At 42.9% G+C, this 15,670-nt stretch overlaps 1 protein-coding gene across 1 annotated transcript in view; it reads left to right on the top strand.

Annotated features, from left to right (window-relative positions):
* The window catches only part of NVL (nuclear VCP like), a 459,565-nt gene that overhangs the window by 31,315 nt on the left and 412,580 nt on the right, over positions 1–15,670 (top strand). The window contains exons 2-3 of the mRNA XM_086927967.1: positions 3,394–3,467; positions 5,551–5,603. Of these exons, the coding sequence (XP_086784093.1) occupies positions 3,394–3,467; positions 5,551–5,603 (127 nt within the window). The remainder of the gene's footprint in view (positions 1–3,393; positions 3,468–5,550; positions 5,604–15,670) is intronic.

Genomic DNA, 15,670 nt, shown 5'->3' with positions numbered 1-15,670 from the left:
TACACGCCAAGAACTTCAAAGGTAATTCTCTTGAAACTACTCCTACTTCAAAGAAGGCACAAGGTATAAAAATAGGACCCTCTGACCCACTCGTCAGTACACTCCTGAACCTGTGAAAGACTGCTGTACTGCTCTACAAAAATAACTTCTATTCTGCTGCTTGAGTGAAAGGACTGGACGTGCATCTCGAACCCAGGACCACCAGAGTGACTCCAAGGGATAGTTGGTTGGCCTCCTGATCAGAGCCTTTGGGACAGAAAAGGCTCCAACCACTTTGAGCCCAGCCCCTGGACTCTGTATGATGTGAGTTATGCCCCCAGTAAATGGTGCCACCCCAATCTTGGAACTTTGGACGTTGACCTGAAGGTGCTCTGCCACCCCGCTATGGTCCTGTGGGCAGAGCCGATGCAGCGCGATGCATCTCGTCACAGCTCTGGAACTACTGCAGCATGACTCATCCTGACACCAAACCTCGCATCGCAGCCTGCGTGGAACTACCACTGCCCGATGCATCATTGACGCAGGCCTTCACATCGCAAGCCCCTTGTCAATGCCATCCTGGACGACAACACAGGACTCTGCATCACAGCGCCTTGGAAAAGCCGTTGCACGGTGCATCCTCGGTGCAGGATCTTGCAACTCTTCGAAAGCCAGGATTAAATGTTCTTTGTTCAGCTGGCCTAACTTGGTCCCTGTATCTTGGCTGTGCTCCATCGCTGTTGGCCAGAACTTGTGACTTTGTCCCGGTTCAACGCAACCAGATTTGGAGCTTTGTGCTTCTAAGCACTGTTTCCACTTACAATTTTGAATTTGCATATCTCTGGTTCTAATGATTGGATTTTTGTTGTTTTGAGCTGAAATGATTTATTACAATTTACTCTATCTTTCTTATTTGGTGTGGGAATTTTGTTGTTGTTGTGTTTTCATGTTATTACTGTTTGATTTGCTGCAAAATAATATACACATTGCCTCTTAGTAAAGCCTGACTGCTTTCGTGCCAAGCTACCAGATGGTTAAGCACAGGTTATTTTGGGGTTTGCTTGTGTTACACCCTGACTGAGATTGTGATGCGCTGTGTGGCGAGCAATCACATCACTACTTGCAGCACTAGCCAATATGATATGCCACAAACAAAAACAGCAAAAGTGCACTGGGGTAGAAGATCCTTTATACCAAAACACAACCAATAAGGATACATCACAAACAACATGAGACCATGTATCACAAACCTCTCCAACAGATTTCATATCCGCAAAAAAGCCATCAAAATCCATGCTCAGATTATCGGTGTTGGGAAAGGGCACGCTACTACCCTAAAGAGATGAGTAAATATTTCAACCACACCTTTTCAATACTTAATCATATACCTGCTGATCAATTTTTAGGTCATTGCCACCTCACCATCTCTCATGACCACAGATTATCCCTTTTATTATGAACATAATACCTACTCTTACAACACGAAGGTTACACATTCTTAGAGACTAGCCAGAACAGAACATGGGAAACATCCTCTTAGGACAAATAAGACGTTTTGCCCTGTGATAAAATCTTTGGAATCTTGTTGAAAGCCACTCGCACACATCCAACAGTCCAATTCCCAGGAGGTCGCAGAAATACTGGTCTAATAAATATCAATTATGCAGGTCACATATTGTGCCCTCCCCCATCCACCCTCTAACCACCACCTCTATTTCTGTCTCTTCACCTCGTCCCCCACCTCCAGTGAGTGGCTGCCAATGCAAGGATGGAAGCTTGCAAGGCTCAGCAGACCACTGGCCCTGCATTTGCTTTCCAGATCAGGAAATATATGTCCATTAAAGGCACAGTTGCTGCTTCTATGTTTCCCACTTGGGAAAGTATTGGGGAAAGCAGGCATTCCTATGGACCGCTACCTGCTCCCTTCAAGGCCGCTGACAGCGGCAGTAACTTGTCACTGGTTTGCAACCGCAACACAAATCATTGATACATTTCTTTCCACATCAGAAATAGGATAGGATGCTCCTTCGACTATAACCCCCTTCCTTTATGAGATACAGAACGCATCAGGTAAACTGTTTTATGGACAGAATTTGTCTGACTAGTCAGATGATTTTTTGCAAATTACGACTGCAAAAGGGTTTTGCTCACTGGACAATATTAATGGCAGTCTGCTCCTCAACAGCGATAACTCAAATAATAATGGTTTTAAGAGTCCTGCATCTATATTGCTGGCACCTGCAAACATGGGCTCTCATCCTGGTTTCGGCACTTCATCAACAGTTCTGTGGGACTGTGCACATAGAGTTGTCTCCTTGTGGCTTCATTTGTAAACGTGTTTACTGTAAACATGTATGCTGTAATATTAATTGGAATGTACTGTCATGATATTGCCCCATTCATCACAATCATCCTCGCCATCTTTTTGTGCAACCATTCTACCACCAAGGGCCGAAAGTACCTCCTCCTTCATTTGTCAAATTATTTCTGGTAGAAATGCTTCGTTAATAAACAAAATAAAACATTAGTCTTGCACTAAAAGTTAAATTGACCATGTTGGGATTTGTAAGTATGACTTGCATCATTTTTCCATTGCATCAAGACGATAAAGTTTACACTCGAAGGCAATTTTCATTTGGTTGCATTCTGGATTCAGCTTTAATTTGTAAGAAATGTCGGTATAAATCGACCAGTTGTTTGATTTACCTGGAAACTTGGCTGACAGTGCCCTGTAGAAATCGATTAGGAGTAGTCTAATACAATATATAGGTGTAGTCTTTTGTATTTAAATGTCTCATTATTTGAGACAGGAGAGCCATTATGTATTATTAGTTTTGCTTTATTTCCTGTGTTGCTGAAGAATGGCTTATTTGTAATCAAATGCTTGCCATTTGTGCTTGAGGAAGAATGCATAATAAAAAATAAACAGATTTGCATTTTTATACTGGCTAAAATTAGAATGTTTCAAATCTTTCCTTATTGTTCATGTAGTTCCTTGAATGATATACTTTAGTCGCCTATGCCTTAAGTCTTCATAATCCTTCCATATGTAGATTTCCTCAAGAAAGTAACAGGCTCGACAGCTTTGATGCTGCTGTTTGTGTTGGTTAGTCCTGTAGTTTCGGTTTTGTTCAGATTTATTTTAAATTTGCTTTCCATTATTGTTGTGGTGCTTATTTTAATGGTGTGGTTTACACTGCTGTAAATAAGTGCCAAGTATATCATAACAAATACATATCATTATATATGGATGCATGTGACTGATGCATGTTAATACATATCCTTTAGATACAAAACAAATGCATTAGTTTGTTTGGCAGTGCATTTTAATTATTAAAGTAGTATTTTTTGTTTGTTCTGAAGTATATGTGAACTCAGGTGTTTGCCTGCTCTATTTTCATGCCTGCTGTTTAGTACTTGACAAGTAACCGATGTGGCAACTACGTGGATATTGGTGTCATGACAGCAGATTTACAGCGAATGTACAGGTGAGTGTTACTTCATACTATTTATTACTGCAAACCCTGTGGCCTGAATTTCAATGACCTACTTAAAGGTACCTTATTTACTCAATGTGACTTGAGGATGTGGTGTTTTACATCATTCGCACAAGGTGCTTGGGTGGTCTATAAAAACTCTTAAACTGTAGAGGATCATGTGGCACTTAATTCAGATCACCATTCACTTTCAGGTCAAAGGTTAAAGATTGATATTTTGACCAATTAATAGTTGTGCAACTGTTCTACATTTTTAAAGTCCTTCTTCGTTCCGACAAAGAACTTTAATTTAAGAGATGTCATAGGCTACATCTGTCATATTCTTTCACAACACTGTGCAGTAGAAATGAAACCCTGGGCATTGCCTATGACCTCTCCTCTGCCACAATGAATTGATGCATTTCTACCCATATAAAGAACACCTAAGGGGGAAACTTGTAGGCAGCATGTCATCACAAGAGCCTGCTCTGTCATCAAGTGTTGTTAGACCCAAATTGTCTAGTGGTTACTTAACTCTTCCTGCATCCATGCCCAATGCATGCGGGGATGCTTGACATTTATTTGAACACTATTTAATTCTCAGATTGTGCTGATAGTCCCATCATACTGTGAAAATTAACTCTGTCTTACAAAAAAGTCTTGCTCTGCAACTGGTCCTTTTAGATCTCCCTTGTCAATTGACAGCAGACCTTATGGTCGACCAAACTACGGCAAATAACCAATACCAAGCTAGTGGTGGAGAACTGATCTAATTGCAACCCAAGGGAGAAGAAATGATGGAGTAAAGACTGCATCCCAAGCCCATAGTAGACCACAGGGAGTGATGACTTAAAACAAGGGTAATTCATTGCATTATCTCCTTTTGTTGGCTGGGGATTGGTAGCTCTGTGTGAACCAGCATTTCTTTCAGAAACTTTCTGCGTTTAATTGGAAAATCCCTGCTTTTGGATCAAGGCTGAGAACTTGAGGAACGCTAGAATGAAAGAGAGGGGATAAGTATTCCTTTGAAAGTAAATAGAACAGCAACATAGTAGAGTATAATTTGCGTTCCATATACAAATAAATTGGAGAAACCAAGTAAGCTCTCTGCTTCTTCTGTTGGCCCCTTCCTAGTCCCATAAAACAAGAGTACTGTCTTTCACCGTCATTCTAGTAGGAGTCATTCTAGACTCCTACTGAATTTGATGTCCTAGAATTTGGAATCTTGAGTTAATGATAGCTGTGTACTCAACTGGTGATGCGTATGTAAATTAGGCCTGGGTGGGGAACTCCAAAAATGCTCAGTTCCGCGGCATAGAGTTTTCCCCTCGCAAGCGCGAGATTTCTCAACGCAGGCAGTCGTGACCGTTCGCATTGATGAACCATCTTTACGCGTTGAGGAAGCTGCCGCTTGAGTAGAAAATCTACTCGAGCGGCAGAAAGAACAGCGCCCTCTTGCGCTGCGCATGATGCCATTCACGCTGACTTTTCAGCGCAGGAAAAACACTCGGTGATGAAAGTCAGTGTGAACAACAAGATCTTACGCTCTCTTCCGCTTGCAGAACTCTGCATAACGCAGTGGAGTTTTTTTGGTCACTTCGCGGAGTTCTGCGTAGTGGACCTCCGCCCAGGCATGGTGTAAATGGTATTTGTGTAAATAGTGAAACTGTTTGTTTTCCAAGATATTGGCCAACACACAAGAAGCCAAATACCACAATGAAGAGCTCCCTCTAGTTTTGTTATTTAGTACTCTCTCAATGTTAGATGCGGCAAAACAATTTACTTACCTAGTAATAAATTGTGCTCACTAATAGCAAACCTCCATTGATCAATGCATAGCACCTCTGCTTTCCTGTTCTTTAGTCTAGATTTGTGCATATTCTTCTGCTTAGAAAAGCTGGAAACTGGTTTGATGGTAGCTTGCATGGCTTAAAAACTGCTATGTTAGTGTGAAGGAGCATGCACACGACACTGATAAGAAGTATTATATCCAATGGGGTGAAATCAAGGGGATCCTTATCATTACTGAGTTAGTACTGTGGTCTCTTTATTGACACACTTGTTTACTTGACTGAAGTGTGCTTCTTCTTTTCAGTGTGGATTACGGTCGCAGGAAAAGAAATGCTTTCAAGATACAAGTGGAAAAAGGTAACCTGATTAAAGGTCTTCTGGTGGACTTGTTTTAATCACTGTAGAAAGTACAATCCAATCATATCTTCAAAGTAGAGTCCAAGAATAGTTGTTGTTGGAAACAGGATTTATTCCACAAGTAGGACCCACGACATGAGACATGAACAGTAGGGCAATAACAGAATAATAAAGGCAGAGACTGAAAGATGCACATTAACAATTCCAGAATATAGAATTAACAGAAACAAACCTTCCATAAAGAAATACTCTCTACACACCCCCCTCCTTATAATAAACCTAAAATAAAAAAAAATTAAAAAAAAACACATTCAATAATAAACAAAATCATCAGAACGGACAGGATTTCTGACACGAGAACTGCATCTAGTTGGTGCATGATCCCCAGAATTACCAACAATATTTTCTACATTTTCAACATTTTGACGAATGGCAGCATTAGAATCACCACCCCCAAGATCCCATGAAGCATGAGAAGAAGTAGTATGCCCAATGTCATTTTTCTGACACATCTTTTCAAAATCAAGCCAACTAGAATCAGCTTTTTTAACAGATCTATCACAAATGATTTTCGCCTGTTCTTTCGTAATCTTCACAACAGTATTTGTGTTCCACCATCCACGACCCTGCAACATCACAGCCATCTTAGAAACTTTTAATATTTTCGCAGGCGCTGAAAACTTTGATTCACCTTTCGTAACTCTTATGGTTTTTTTATGATTACCCAGTCTCCAGGAGACAAAGAAATAATTTTAACATGTTTTCTTAAATCAAAATTTCTCTTATATGTTTCCTGTTTGAGTTCAACCTGTTTTCTGACTTTGTTAATATCCAAACCAGGACTTTTCTCTCCAACTTTCCCCTTCAACCAAGCAGGGTTAAGAGAAGAAACAGGTTTTCTACCCCTGAGCAAAAAATAAGGAGTGACATCCATGGTAGAATACGGAGTGGTGTTGTAACTCCAAACTTTTTCACAAAGATACTTGCAAACATCCAAATTATTAGAAACAGCAGTTTGAACACCTTCTTTCAATAGACGGTTAGCCCTTTCCACCAGACCATTTGACGAAGGACTATATAAGGGTACTAACACATGTTTAACCGAGGCACCACTTAGGAAATTCTCAAATTCACTGGAAATAAAATGAGAACCATTGTCTGTTACAATTTCAATAGGAAAACCCTCCACCATGAATAAACGTTGCAGAAAAGTAATTACAGAACAAGAATCCGGCCTCTTAACAAAAGAAAAATAAAGCCACTTGGAAAAGTAATCAATGATTACAACCAAATATTTATTCTCAGAACTAAGCAAGTTAAAAGAACCTGAAAAATCTAAGCCCAACTTTTGCCAAGGACCAGCTGGCCAATCAACAGGGCACAAAGGTGAAGTAGATAAACGCCAATGCTTATCAGAACATAAACATTCTGGACACTTGTTAACAAAGTCCTTCACCTGTCCATCAATGCCAGGCCACCAGTACAAATCTTTAATCTTCCTGACTGTGCTCGAAATCCCTAAATGCCCCTCATGAGCAAGTGAAATGATCTTAGAACGAATACCTTCAGGAGCAACCACTTTGTCTTCCCTCACCAAAACTTACTATAGACAAATCCGCAGCCACCTGAGCAAAACCTCTATCTTGCATTGACAAACTTCTATCACCGGGCCAACCGTGCACCAAGAATTTTTTAACCCTGCGGAGACAAGAATCATTGTCATCTGCAGCTAACCAGTCAACTTCCGAAAGCTTACCACCCTCAGCCAAGTCAGATATGGTAAAAACATCAAAATCTTTACTCTTCACCTCAGGTTCAGCATCCGTCACCTCTAAAGGGATACGAGACAAACAGTCCGCCCTGACATTTTTTCCGCCAGGAATATATTTGATGTCGAAATTGTACTCCCGTAATCTAGCCAACAATCGAACCAGCCTAGAAGAAGCTCTATTATAAGCTATCCCCTAACATATAAATCAAAGGCTTATGATCAGTGAAAAGCTGAAAACGAGAGCCCCAAACGTACATGCGGAACTTCTCAACAGCCCAGCAGCATGCTAAAGCCTCGCGTTCTATCGTGCTTTAGTTAGACCGCGCACTATTCAAAACCCTAGAAGCAAAGGCTATAGTGTGTTCTTGACCCCCAATCATTTGACTCAACACAGCTCCTAAGCCTCTTGAACTAGCATCTACTGTGACAATAGTCAACTCTCCATGAGAAAAAGCTCTAATAGCAGGCGCTTCCAAGATCAACTTTTTAACATTAACAAAAACTTCTTGTGTACTCGTTGACCAAATATATTTAGCATGTTTTTTCAGCAAATCTCGGAGGGGTTGTACAATTAGGGCATATCCCTGCACAAAACGAGTATAATACTCACTGAGTCCTAAGAACGCACGCAAAGCATCTTTATCCTGAGGCCTTGGTGCATCCTTGATTGCATTGATTAAAGACATCTTTGGTTTTATACCCTCAGCTGATATATTGTGACCCAAATAATCAACGCAATGAGTAACAAATTTACATTTCTTCTTGTTAACAGTCATCCCAACACCCTGAAGCTTTTGTAACACACATTCAAGAAGACTGTAATGGGATTCAAGAGAGGTAGAATGAACTAAAATATCATCCTGGAATACCTGTATGCCCTCAATATCCGCAAATAATTTATCCATAAGACGTTGAAACACGCTGGCTGCGGAAGCCAGTCCAAACGGCAAGCGTTTGTACATAAAAACTCTGAACGGAGTGACAAACCTAGTTAGGTGTTGAAATTCTTTTGCAAGAGGAATCTGGCGGTAAGCAGATTTTAAGTCAATAGTGGTGAAATATCTGCTACCACCCAAATTCGCTAGTAGTTCCTGAATTCTTGGCAATGGGTGGCAATCTACCAGAATATTACAGTTGAGTGCCCTCAAATCAGCACAGAGCCGAATCTCGCCAGAACTCTTCCGTGCCACGACACTAGCCGAAACCCACTCTGATGATTCCACAGGTGTTATGAATTCTTGAGAACATAAGTCTGAAAGCATTTTTTTTTAAATCATCACGAGCAGACAACGGGATAGGTCTACACTTCTGAATTACTGGAATGGCATTATACTTTAGAATAATATTGTGCTGAAAACTATTAACTAAACCAACTTTGTCAGAGAATACTGAAGAATACTTAACCAGCAATTGCGACAAAATAGGGTTATCAGATGTTAATGGGACCTCATCCGAAATGGAGAGAACAGGAAATTCTCCTAACAAAACAGGATCTGCATGTCCAGGTTTAAGCATAATACCCAACTTCGCTTGACCCTGCCAACCTACGATATCGCGGCCATTAACAGCCACATATACCTTGGTATAGATCTGTCTTCCCCTGAAAGTCTGAAAAATAACCACACATGGTGATATCAAACTCACCAAAGGCTTTTGGATTGACGTCAGTAGGCTTGAGTAACACATTGCACCAGAATTTCTCAAAAGTTCTAAGATCCAAGATGGTAATCGGAGAGCCAGAATTAGCCATAACATTAATATTGACTGCTCCGATCAGCATATTGCATAAAGGACCCTTACATTTCGTTGTATCGTTATTCAAAGTGTTAATCTCAATTGTGGATAGGGTATTACTCATAGCTTTGCACAATTCCTCCTCATCAATTTCAAGAGCATTTACTTTTTAAGGTCTCGCCTACGACTAACGCGCTCAAAACGCGTTCTCGCAAGCGAGAACTTTAGTCGTCGTCTCAGCAGTCTGAGACCGACTAAGTGAGACAAGACCTGGCTGCGCGCAGCGTTTCCTCATAGGATAACGTTGTGCGCGCGGCCAGGTCTTGTCTCCACAGCATGCCAATGCAGCCCGGATCGCGACGCGCGCTTGCTGGAATGCAGGGGGAGTCTGCATTCCAGCGCGCAGCGGGAGCCGGCTCGCTCAAAGCCCTGGGTGTGAGTTTCAGATTTTCCAGCGATTACACGAGTAGGGATAGGAGATGTGCACACGTACAGCTTGTTCTTTTTGCTTTTATTACAAGCCCTGTGCTGTCATTTTCCGTGTTTGTGCCTTTTGTATTGCATATGCATCATGTCCCAATACGTAATAATCCGCTTTTATTTCAGTTGCGTATCGTGCTGTTATTTTCCGTGTTCGTGTCCTTTGTTATTGTCAAGGCGATCATGTCATAATCCTAATTCGTTTTCATTCCCATTGCATATCATGCTGTTATCTCGTGCTGTCATCTTTCAGCCTCGATAGCAAAAAGGTTTTTGTGAGCTGCCATCTTTCAGCCTGTGCGGTCATCTTTCAGCCTCGATATCAAAAATGTTTTTATTGTGAGCAAGTGCATGTTATCTGCAGTTAACAATTAGTTGGCCCTCATGACATAATCTGCTTTTATTTCAGTTGCATATCGTGCTGTCATCTTCTGGTTCGTGTGCGTTGTTATTGTCAAAGCGATGTTAGTGTCAATGCGCATTAGTAGCATGCGTTCCAAAAGCATGCAATGTAAAGCCTCCTGCGATGTGAAAGTCGCTTTGCGATGGCAGCGCGTGAAAACACCGTCGTTGTAATGGGTGTTTCCCCTATTTTACTGGCGTTAGAATGGAGTCTGTGATATTGAGTATACACACAGATTGCTGTTGCAGACACCCAACTAAGCCATCTCATTGGGTTTAGAGCATGTTACCGGCAGTTTCTCTGTTCGTTGCATGTGCTTAATTAACCCACTACTATTTTATTGCCACTGTTCTCACATTGTGCCTGATACAACAGTCCGAAACCTTGAAGCGTGGATACATTGAAACAGATTAAATCTTCGATAATGCTCTGACAACAGTCCTCCCTACTACTGCCCGAGTTCCCAACAGATACCCTGAAAATTTGGGTGTAATTTCAGAACCAAGCTCAACCTATAACATAGTTTAATTTGCATTGAGAACTCTGCTGCTTTAGAGGGACATAAAGTGAATATTCTTAACACAAAACGGGCCATAAAGAAATGATAATTTAAATTAATTGTCAATTCTCTCCTTTTCTTTTGTGAAACGCAACGCAACACAACAGTACCCGGCCGGGTTCACTGTAAGTGCATTTATTCTTTTATTCAAGCATGGTGGTCACCCTCTCGAGTTATTATCCTGCTCACGTGCATCTCAAACGTCTAGGTAACTAGATAACTTGCCTCCCAACAAACTCAATTCATTTAAATAACCAGGTTAAAAGTAGTGTTCTTATACCCTATTTTCTCACTCCTAGTTCACAGAAGTCCCACATTGCCTAGTCCTGACGAGACCCATTATACTGCTTGAGTCGAAACGCCGTCGACGCCCCCAGAAAACGAACCCTACAAACAGTGCCTATGATTCTCGATAGCCATTGTTATACATTGTTGTTATCATTATTAATTGTTGGTCGTTTTCTTTTTTCTTGTACATTATTCCTTTTAGAAACCTTGTATGTCACTCTTGTTCCTATTGGTTTTGTATAATTGTTTGTATCTTCTAGGTTCTCACACTACACTTTGGGTCACTTTGCACTTATTTTTGTAACACTACAAATATTTATTGATTGTTGAAAAAGAAAAAAAAATGAAAAAAGAAATATAAACTTAATGATGGTATGAAATCTTATGTGTAGAGTCGTTTCTCTGTCGGACACCCTCCTTCAACCCTTTATTGTTATTAATTAACACAGGTTGTATTGACTATTAGTCATACATTTGTTGTGCCACTGGAACCATTGTTTCCGAAATATAGTACTGACCCTGGTTCCTCAGTGGGTAGGGTTCCCTTGTTTCGTTTGTGTCTTCTCTGGCAGGGCAGAATCTTGCTCCCTATCCCCAAACTCGCCTCCAGCACCCGAACAATGGGACAGTCTCGCCCCACACTCCATCCCTCGCCCCACACTCCATCCCTCGCCCCACACTCCATCCCTCGCCCCACACTCCATCCCTCGCCCCACACTCCATCCCTCGCCCCACACTCCATCCCTCGCCCCACACTCCATCCCTCTATCTCTCTCTCTCTCTCGCCCTCCCTCTGTCTATCTTTCGCGCCTCCCTCTATCTATCTATCGCCCTCACTATCTATCCTATCACCACAGCATCACTCTGCACCACCACAGCATCACTCAGGGGCACCACAACATCACTATGCGCTACCAAAATGCTTATAAGTACAACAGTAGCTTACAATATTATTATAATATTATTGCCAACATTGCTTAATATTTTGCAACAGCTATCATCTTGCAAATCATCTTTATACACCAATACAGACTTTGCTAAAAATGTAATGCGAGACCTATTGCATTGCAAATGCTTGTTTCTTATACTTAGAAGCTCTACACACTGTGTTAAAATGTCCCATTTTTTTTACATGCGATGCACCTTTTACGCAGAGCTGGACAAGATGGATTATTGCCATGGTGGTACTTTGAACCACACCTATAACAAACTCTTTTACTATCAGATTGTGTTGTTTTACCATCATAATGTACATTTGAATTCCTAGGTTTAGCAGAAATAACATTGACAGTAGTATCATTACCATTAACACAGGCAGATGAATACACCGACTACGTAAGTTTGGTAGAAACTTCTTGTGTTAAAATCTTTGAAGAGACTACGGACCTCTCGATACTGCGAGCGCTGTCCATAACCTCATCCAAAGGTGGATTCTTACAGGTCAATATTCGCTCTTTGATCTTTTTATTAAAACAATTGAATACCAATTGATCCCTAAGCGCGGTGTCTAAATAATCTGCAAATTGACACTTGGCAGCTCACACTCTCAAAACTGCGAGATAGTCCTCTATGAACTCATCCTGCATTTGTTTGCTTTTAAAGAAAACATGCCTTTCCACCATGACAGAAGGCTCATCCACATAATTCCTACCTAGTCTGGCTAATGCCTGTTTCTAAACGTTCCATGTCTCATCTCCAGATGGCGCTGTTACAACATGCAAATTATCAAATACATCTTGACCAGCACTACCAAGATGATTAAACAATAAAGCTTTTTCGCTAGAATCAGGATATTTAGTAGCATCAATGGCTTCCAGATAATTATCAAATACTCTAAACCATTTGTGCCAATTTCCTGCCGGTTTACCTGGAACTTGCAAAAAAGGAGGGGGCTGCATAACATTATTTGAAGAAGCAGACGACATATTGAAAATAATGTGAATAGCTTAGTAAGTAAGTAGATAAGTAAATACAGTAAACAAGATAAAGTCACCCAAAAAAATGTAGATGAAAACGTGTGCTTATCACGGAAGAATAAGCAGTGAAGAAATGAAATAATAACGTTTCCAGGAAAGCGCTTCAAACTTTCATCAAATCAAGTTGAGTGCTGATTTTGCCTTCACACCGAATTCAAAGGCAGGACCGGAGGCTCAGATTATGCTTTCTTTCTCCGCAATTTATTACAATAGGGAAAACACAGCAACCTCAGAAAAGCTCATAACGTGGAAAAAATGCTCATATCACAACAATGAAGCATGATCAATACACAATCCAAGAAAAAATGTCTCTGGGACTACAACTCCCATCCTGGTAGTATAAACAGTCTGCCCGGAGTCCTTCTTCTATGATTACAGTCCATAGATAGGAAGTCCCTTTTCCATGTTCTTCCTCTTTCAGCCAGATAAGTGTTTTTCCTTCCTCGCAGTGTTTTAATGCTGTTTGGGGGGAATTCTGATGTTTTTGTTCTGTGTTTTGGGGCTATGGGTCTCTGATGTCATTGTTTCCTTGCAGAGCCCCGTACAAGTCGCGGAAGCGCCGTTTCGCTTCCTTCGCGTCTTTCACTTTGGAGCATATTGCGGTGCGCTAGCACCCGCTAGAGGGCGCTGCTGCGTCTCGTTGGTCTCCGGCGCGGGTTTTTTCTTCACAGAGGAGCCGCGCTGAGGAGACCAACTGCAGCGGATCCGAGCCCTCAAGCTGCCTCACAAACGCCCGTATTTTTGGGTCTGTACTTCTTTTGCCCCATATTTGAACGCCCCTGTGGGGGTCTGTACTGCGGTGTTCTGCCGCGTTTGACGCCTTAAGGCAAGATTGCCCTTGTGAGATACTGGTGTGGTAGCGCGCGGTGAGGTAGCTGGCCTGGTCCCTCTTGGGTGGGTCTGCGCGCTGCGGGAGTAGTGCACCCTATTCTTGTCAGTTTCTGGCAACCAAAGCTTATTGCAGTCCTCCGGTCTGCCCTAATTTTACTGTGACACCCACGCTGCTTGGGTATTGTATAAAACCCTTTTGCTAGCATTGGGCAGCATGGAGGACGAGTATTATGGGGATGATTCACAGTCCTACCTACAGGATGAGGAGTTCTACCAGGCAGTAGACAGCTCCATCTACCGTTGCGTGACAGAGGTAGTAGCTCCTATGGAGGAGCGTCTCTCGGCACGCATAGTGGAGGAATGCGCCAAGCTAGCTCAGGCACACTCAGGAATTCCTCATGCCCTCCCAGGTCCATCAGGTGAGGGTCCCCCGCTCCTAAGAAACCCTGCAGAGAGGGATTACCGGAGGGTGCCCAGGGGGTGGACAAGGGAGCCTTTGAGCGTCTGTGTGACGCTTTCATGGTTAAGGCGACCGAGTCCCCGCCTGACCAACCTGCGGCCCCTGCCTCTGTGGTGGCTACTGGAACGGCCCCTTCATCTCCGGGGGATTCCCCGGATTCGGATGGGGATGAGGAGTCTGTGCGTTCCTGGCGACCTTCGAGCTCGGCCACTGAGTTACCACGGGACAGCTGGTATGCTGGACCCGGATGAAATTATGCATCCGCAGTCCGCAGCCTGGAACCCGGGTGACAAGGTGACAAAGTTCGTGGCTAGTCGGTTGCGTAAACCCCTGGAGCAAGAGGCCAGGGGATGCCTCCGTGGGGAATGTCCTAGGCCCACCTTGGAAGGGAAAGTTGCCATGACACCTGATTTAGATACCAAAATGGCGACATTTCTAGCGAAATTTATGAAAGATCCGCGTAAGGGCATTGACCGATCCTGGCGGGCGTGTCAAGACAAGCTGCTTGACGCGGTAGGACCCATTACTAAAATTCTTGATATGGCGGAGGAAGCTAAAGTTACTGGGACCGCCATTTCTCCCGACGTCTTGTCAAATTGGGCGCAGAGGGTGATTATTTTTTTAGGCAACGCCAACTGCACCCTTTCCACCGAACGCCGGAAGTCTTTCCTGATCAAACTAGACCCGAAGTTGGGGGATTTGGCCTCTTCGGAGGCAGGGGCGGTTGCCCTAGGCGGTCTTTTCGGGGAACCGTTTATTAAGGAGTTAGGGAAGTTCGTATCAACCTTCACCTCCCTTGATAAGGCCCAGACCAGTATCAAACGTGTGTTCCAACAGCGTTTCTCTCAAGGGGCCGGTCGCGGTAGGGGCCGCGCGACCGGCCGTGGCGGGCAGAATGCCAGCAACAGAGGGCAAGGCTCCGGGCGAGGGCATGAAGGTCCGGGTTTTTAGAACCCAGCGGCGTCGGGGAGAACGCCTGAAACCTTCGACTTCACCTGTCTTGCCAAACAGAGACACGGGATACTTATTGATGACGTCAAAGACCAAACTTTATTGGCTGCAACCAGGAACAGAGATCTACGAAGCACACACGGGTGGTTCGCTAGAGACTGCACAAATTCAATAAGCGGAGCATGGTCTTTTATGCCAAAAATCAAGCCTCCGGCAACATTTCAAATTAGCATTCGGTGCATACAAACTGACCAATGACAGTGTAACATTTCAAAAGTAGCATATGTCGACAATCTCAGACAATCCCATTTTCCGTTGTCCAGCCCACCAGAAATGACCAAGCAAATTCCAGGTTTCCTGTTCGATCAGGCCGGACAAACCCATCATAAAGCCTTCAACCCAGATCAATGATTATGTCGTAAAGGAAAGGCAGAAACAGATTGGAAAGGAGATAGAAAGGTGGGAGCAGTGTACCATAAACTCGGACACGTCCTGCTCTTTGATCTTTATCAGGCCAGCTGCTGAACAAGGAACTGGCTCAGCGAGGTCAGCCTCGGGCAAGGAGTCAGTTCGGCCAGGTCACACAGGAGTCAGCTAAGGCGTACGTGTCTCAA

Source organism: Lissotriton vulgaris, chromosome 6 (genome assembly GCF_964263255.1).
Source record: "Lissotriton vulgaris chromosome 6, aLisVul1.2, whole genome shotgun sequence".
NCBI classification, from domain to species: Eukaryota; Metazoa; Chordata; class Amphibia; order Caudata; family Salamandridae; genus Lissotriton; species Lissotriton vulgaris.
Note: the sequence above shows the minus strand (reverse complement) of the source record. Positions and strands in the feature narration are given on the sequence as shown.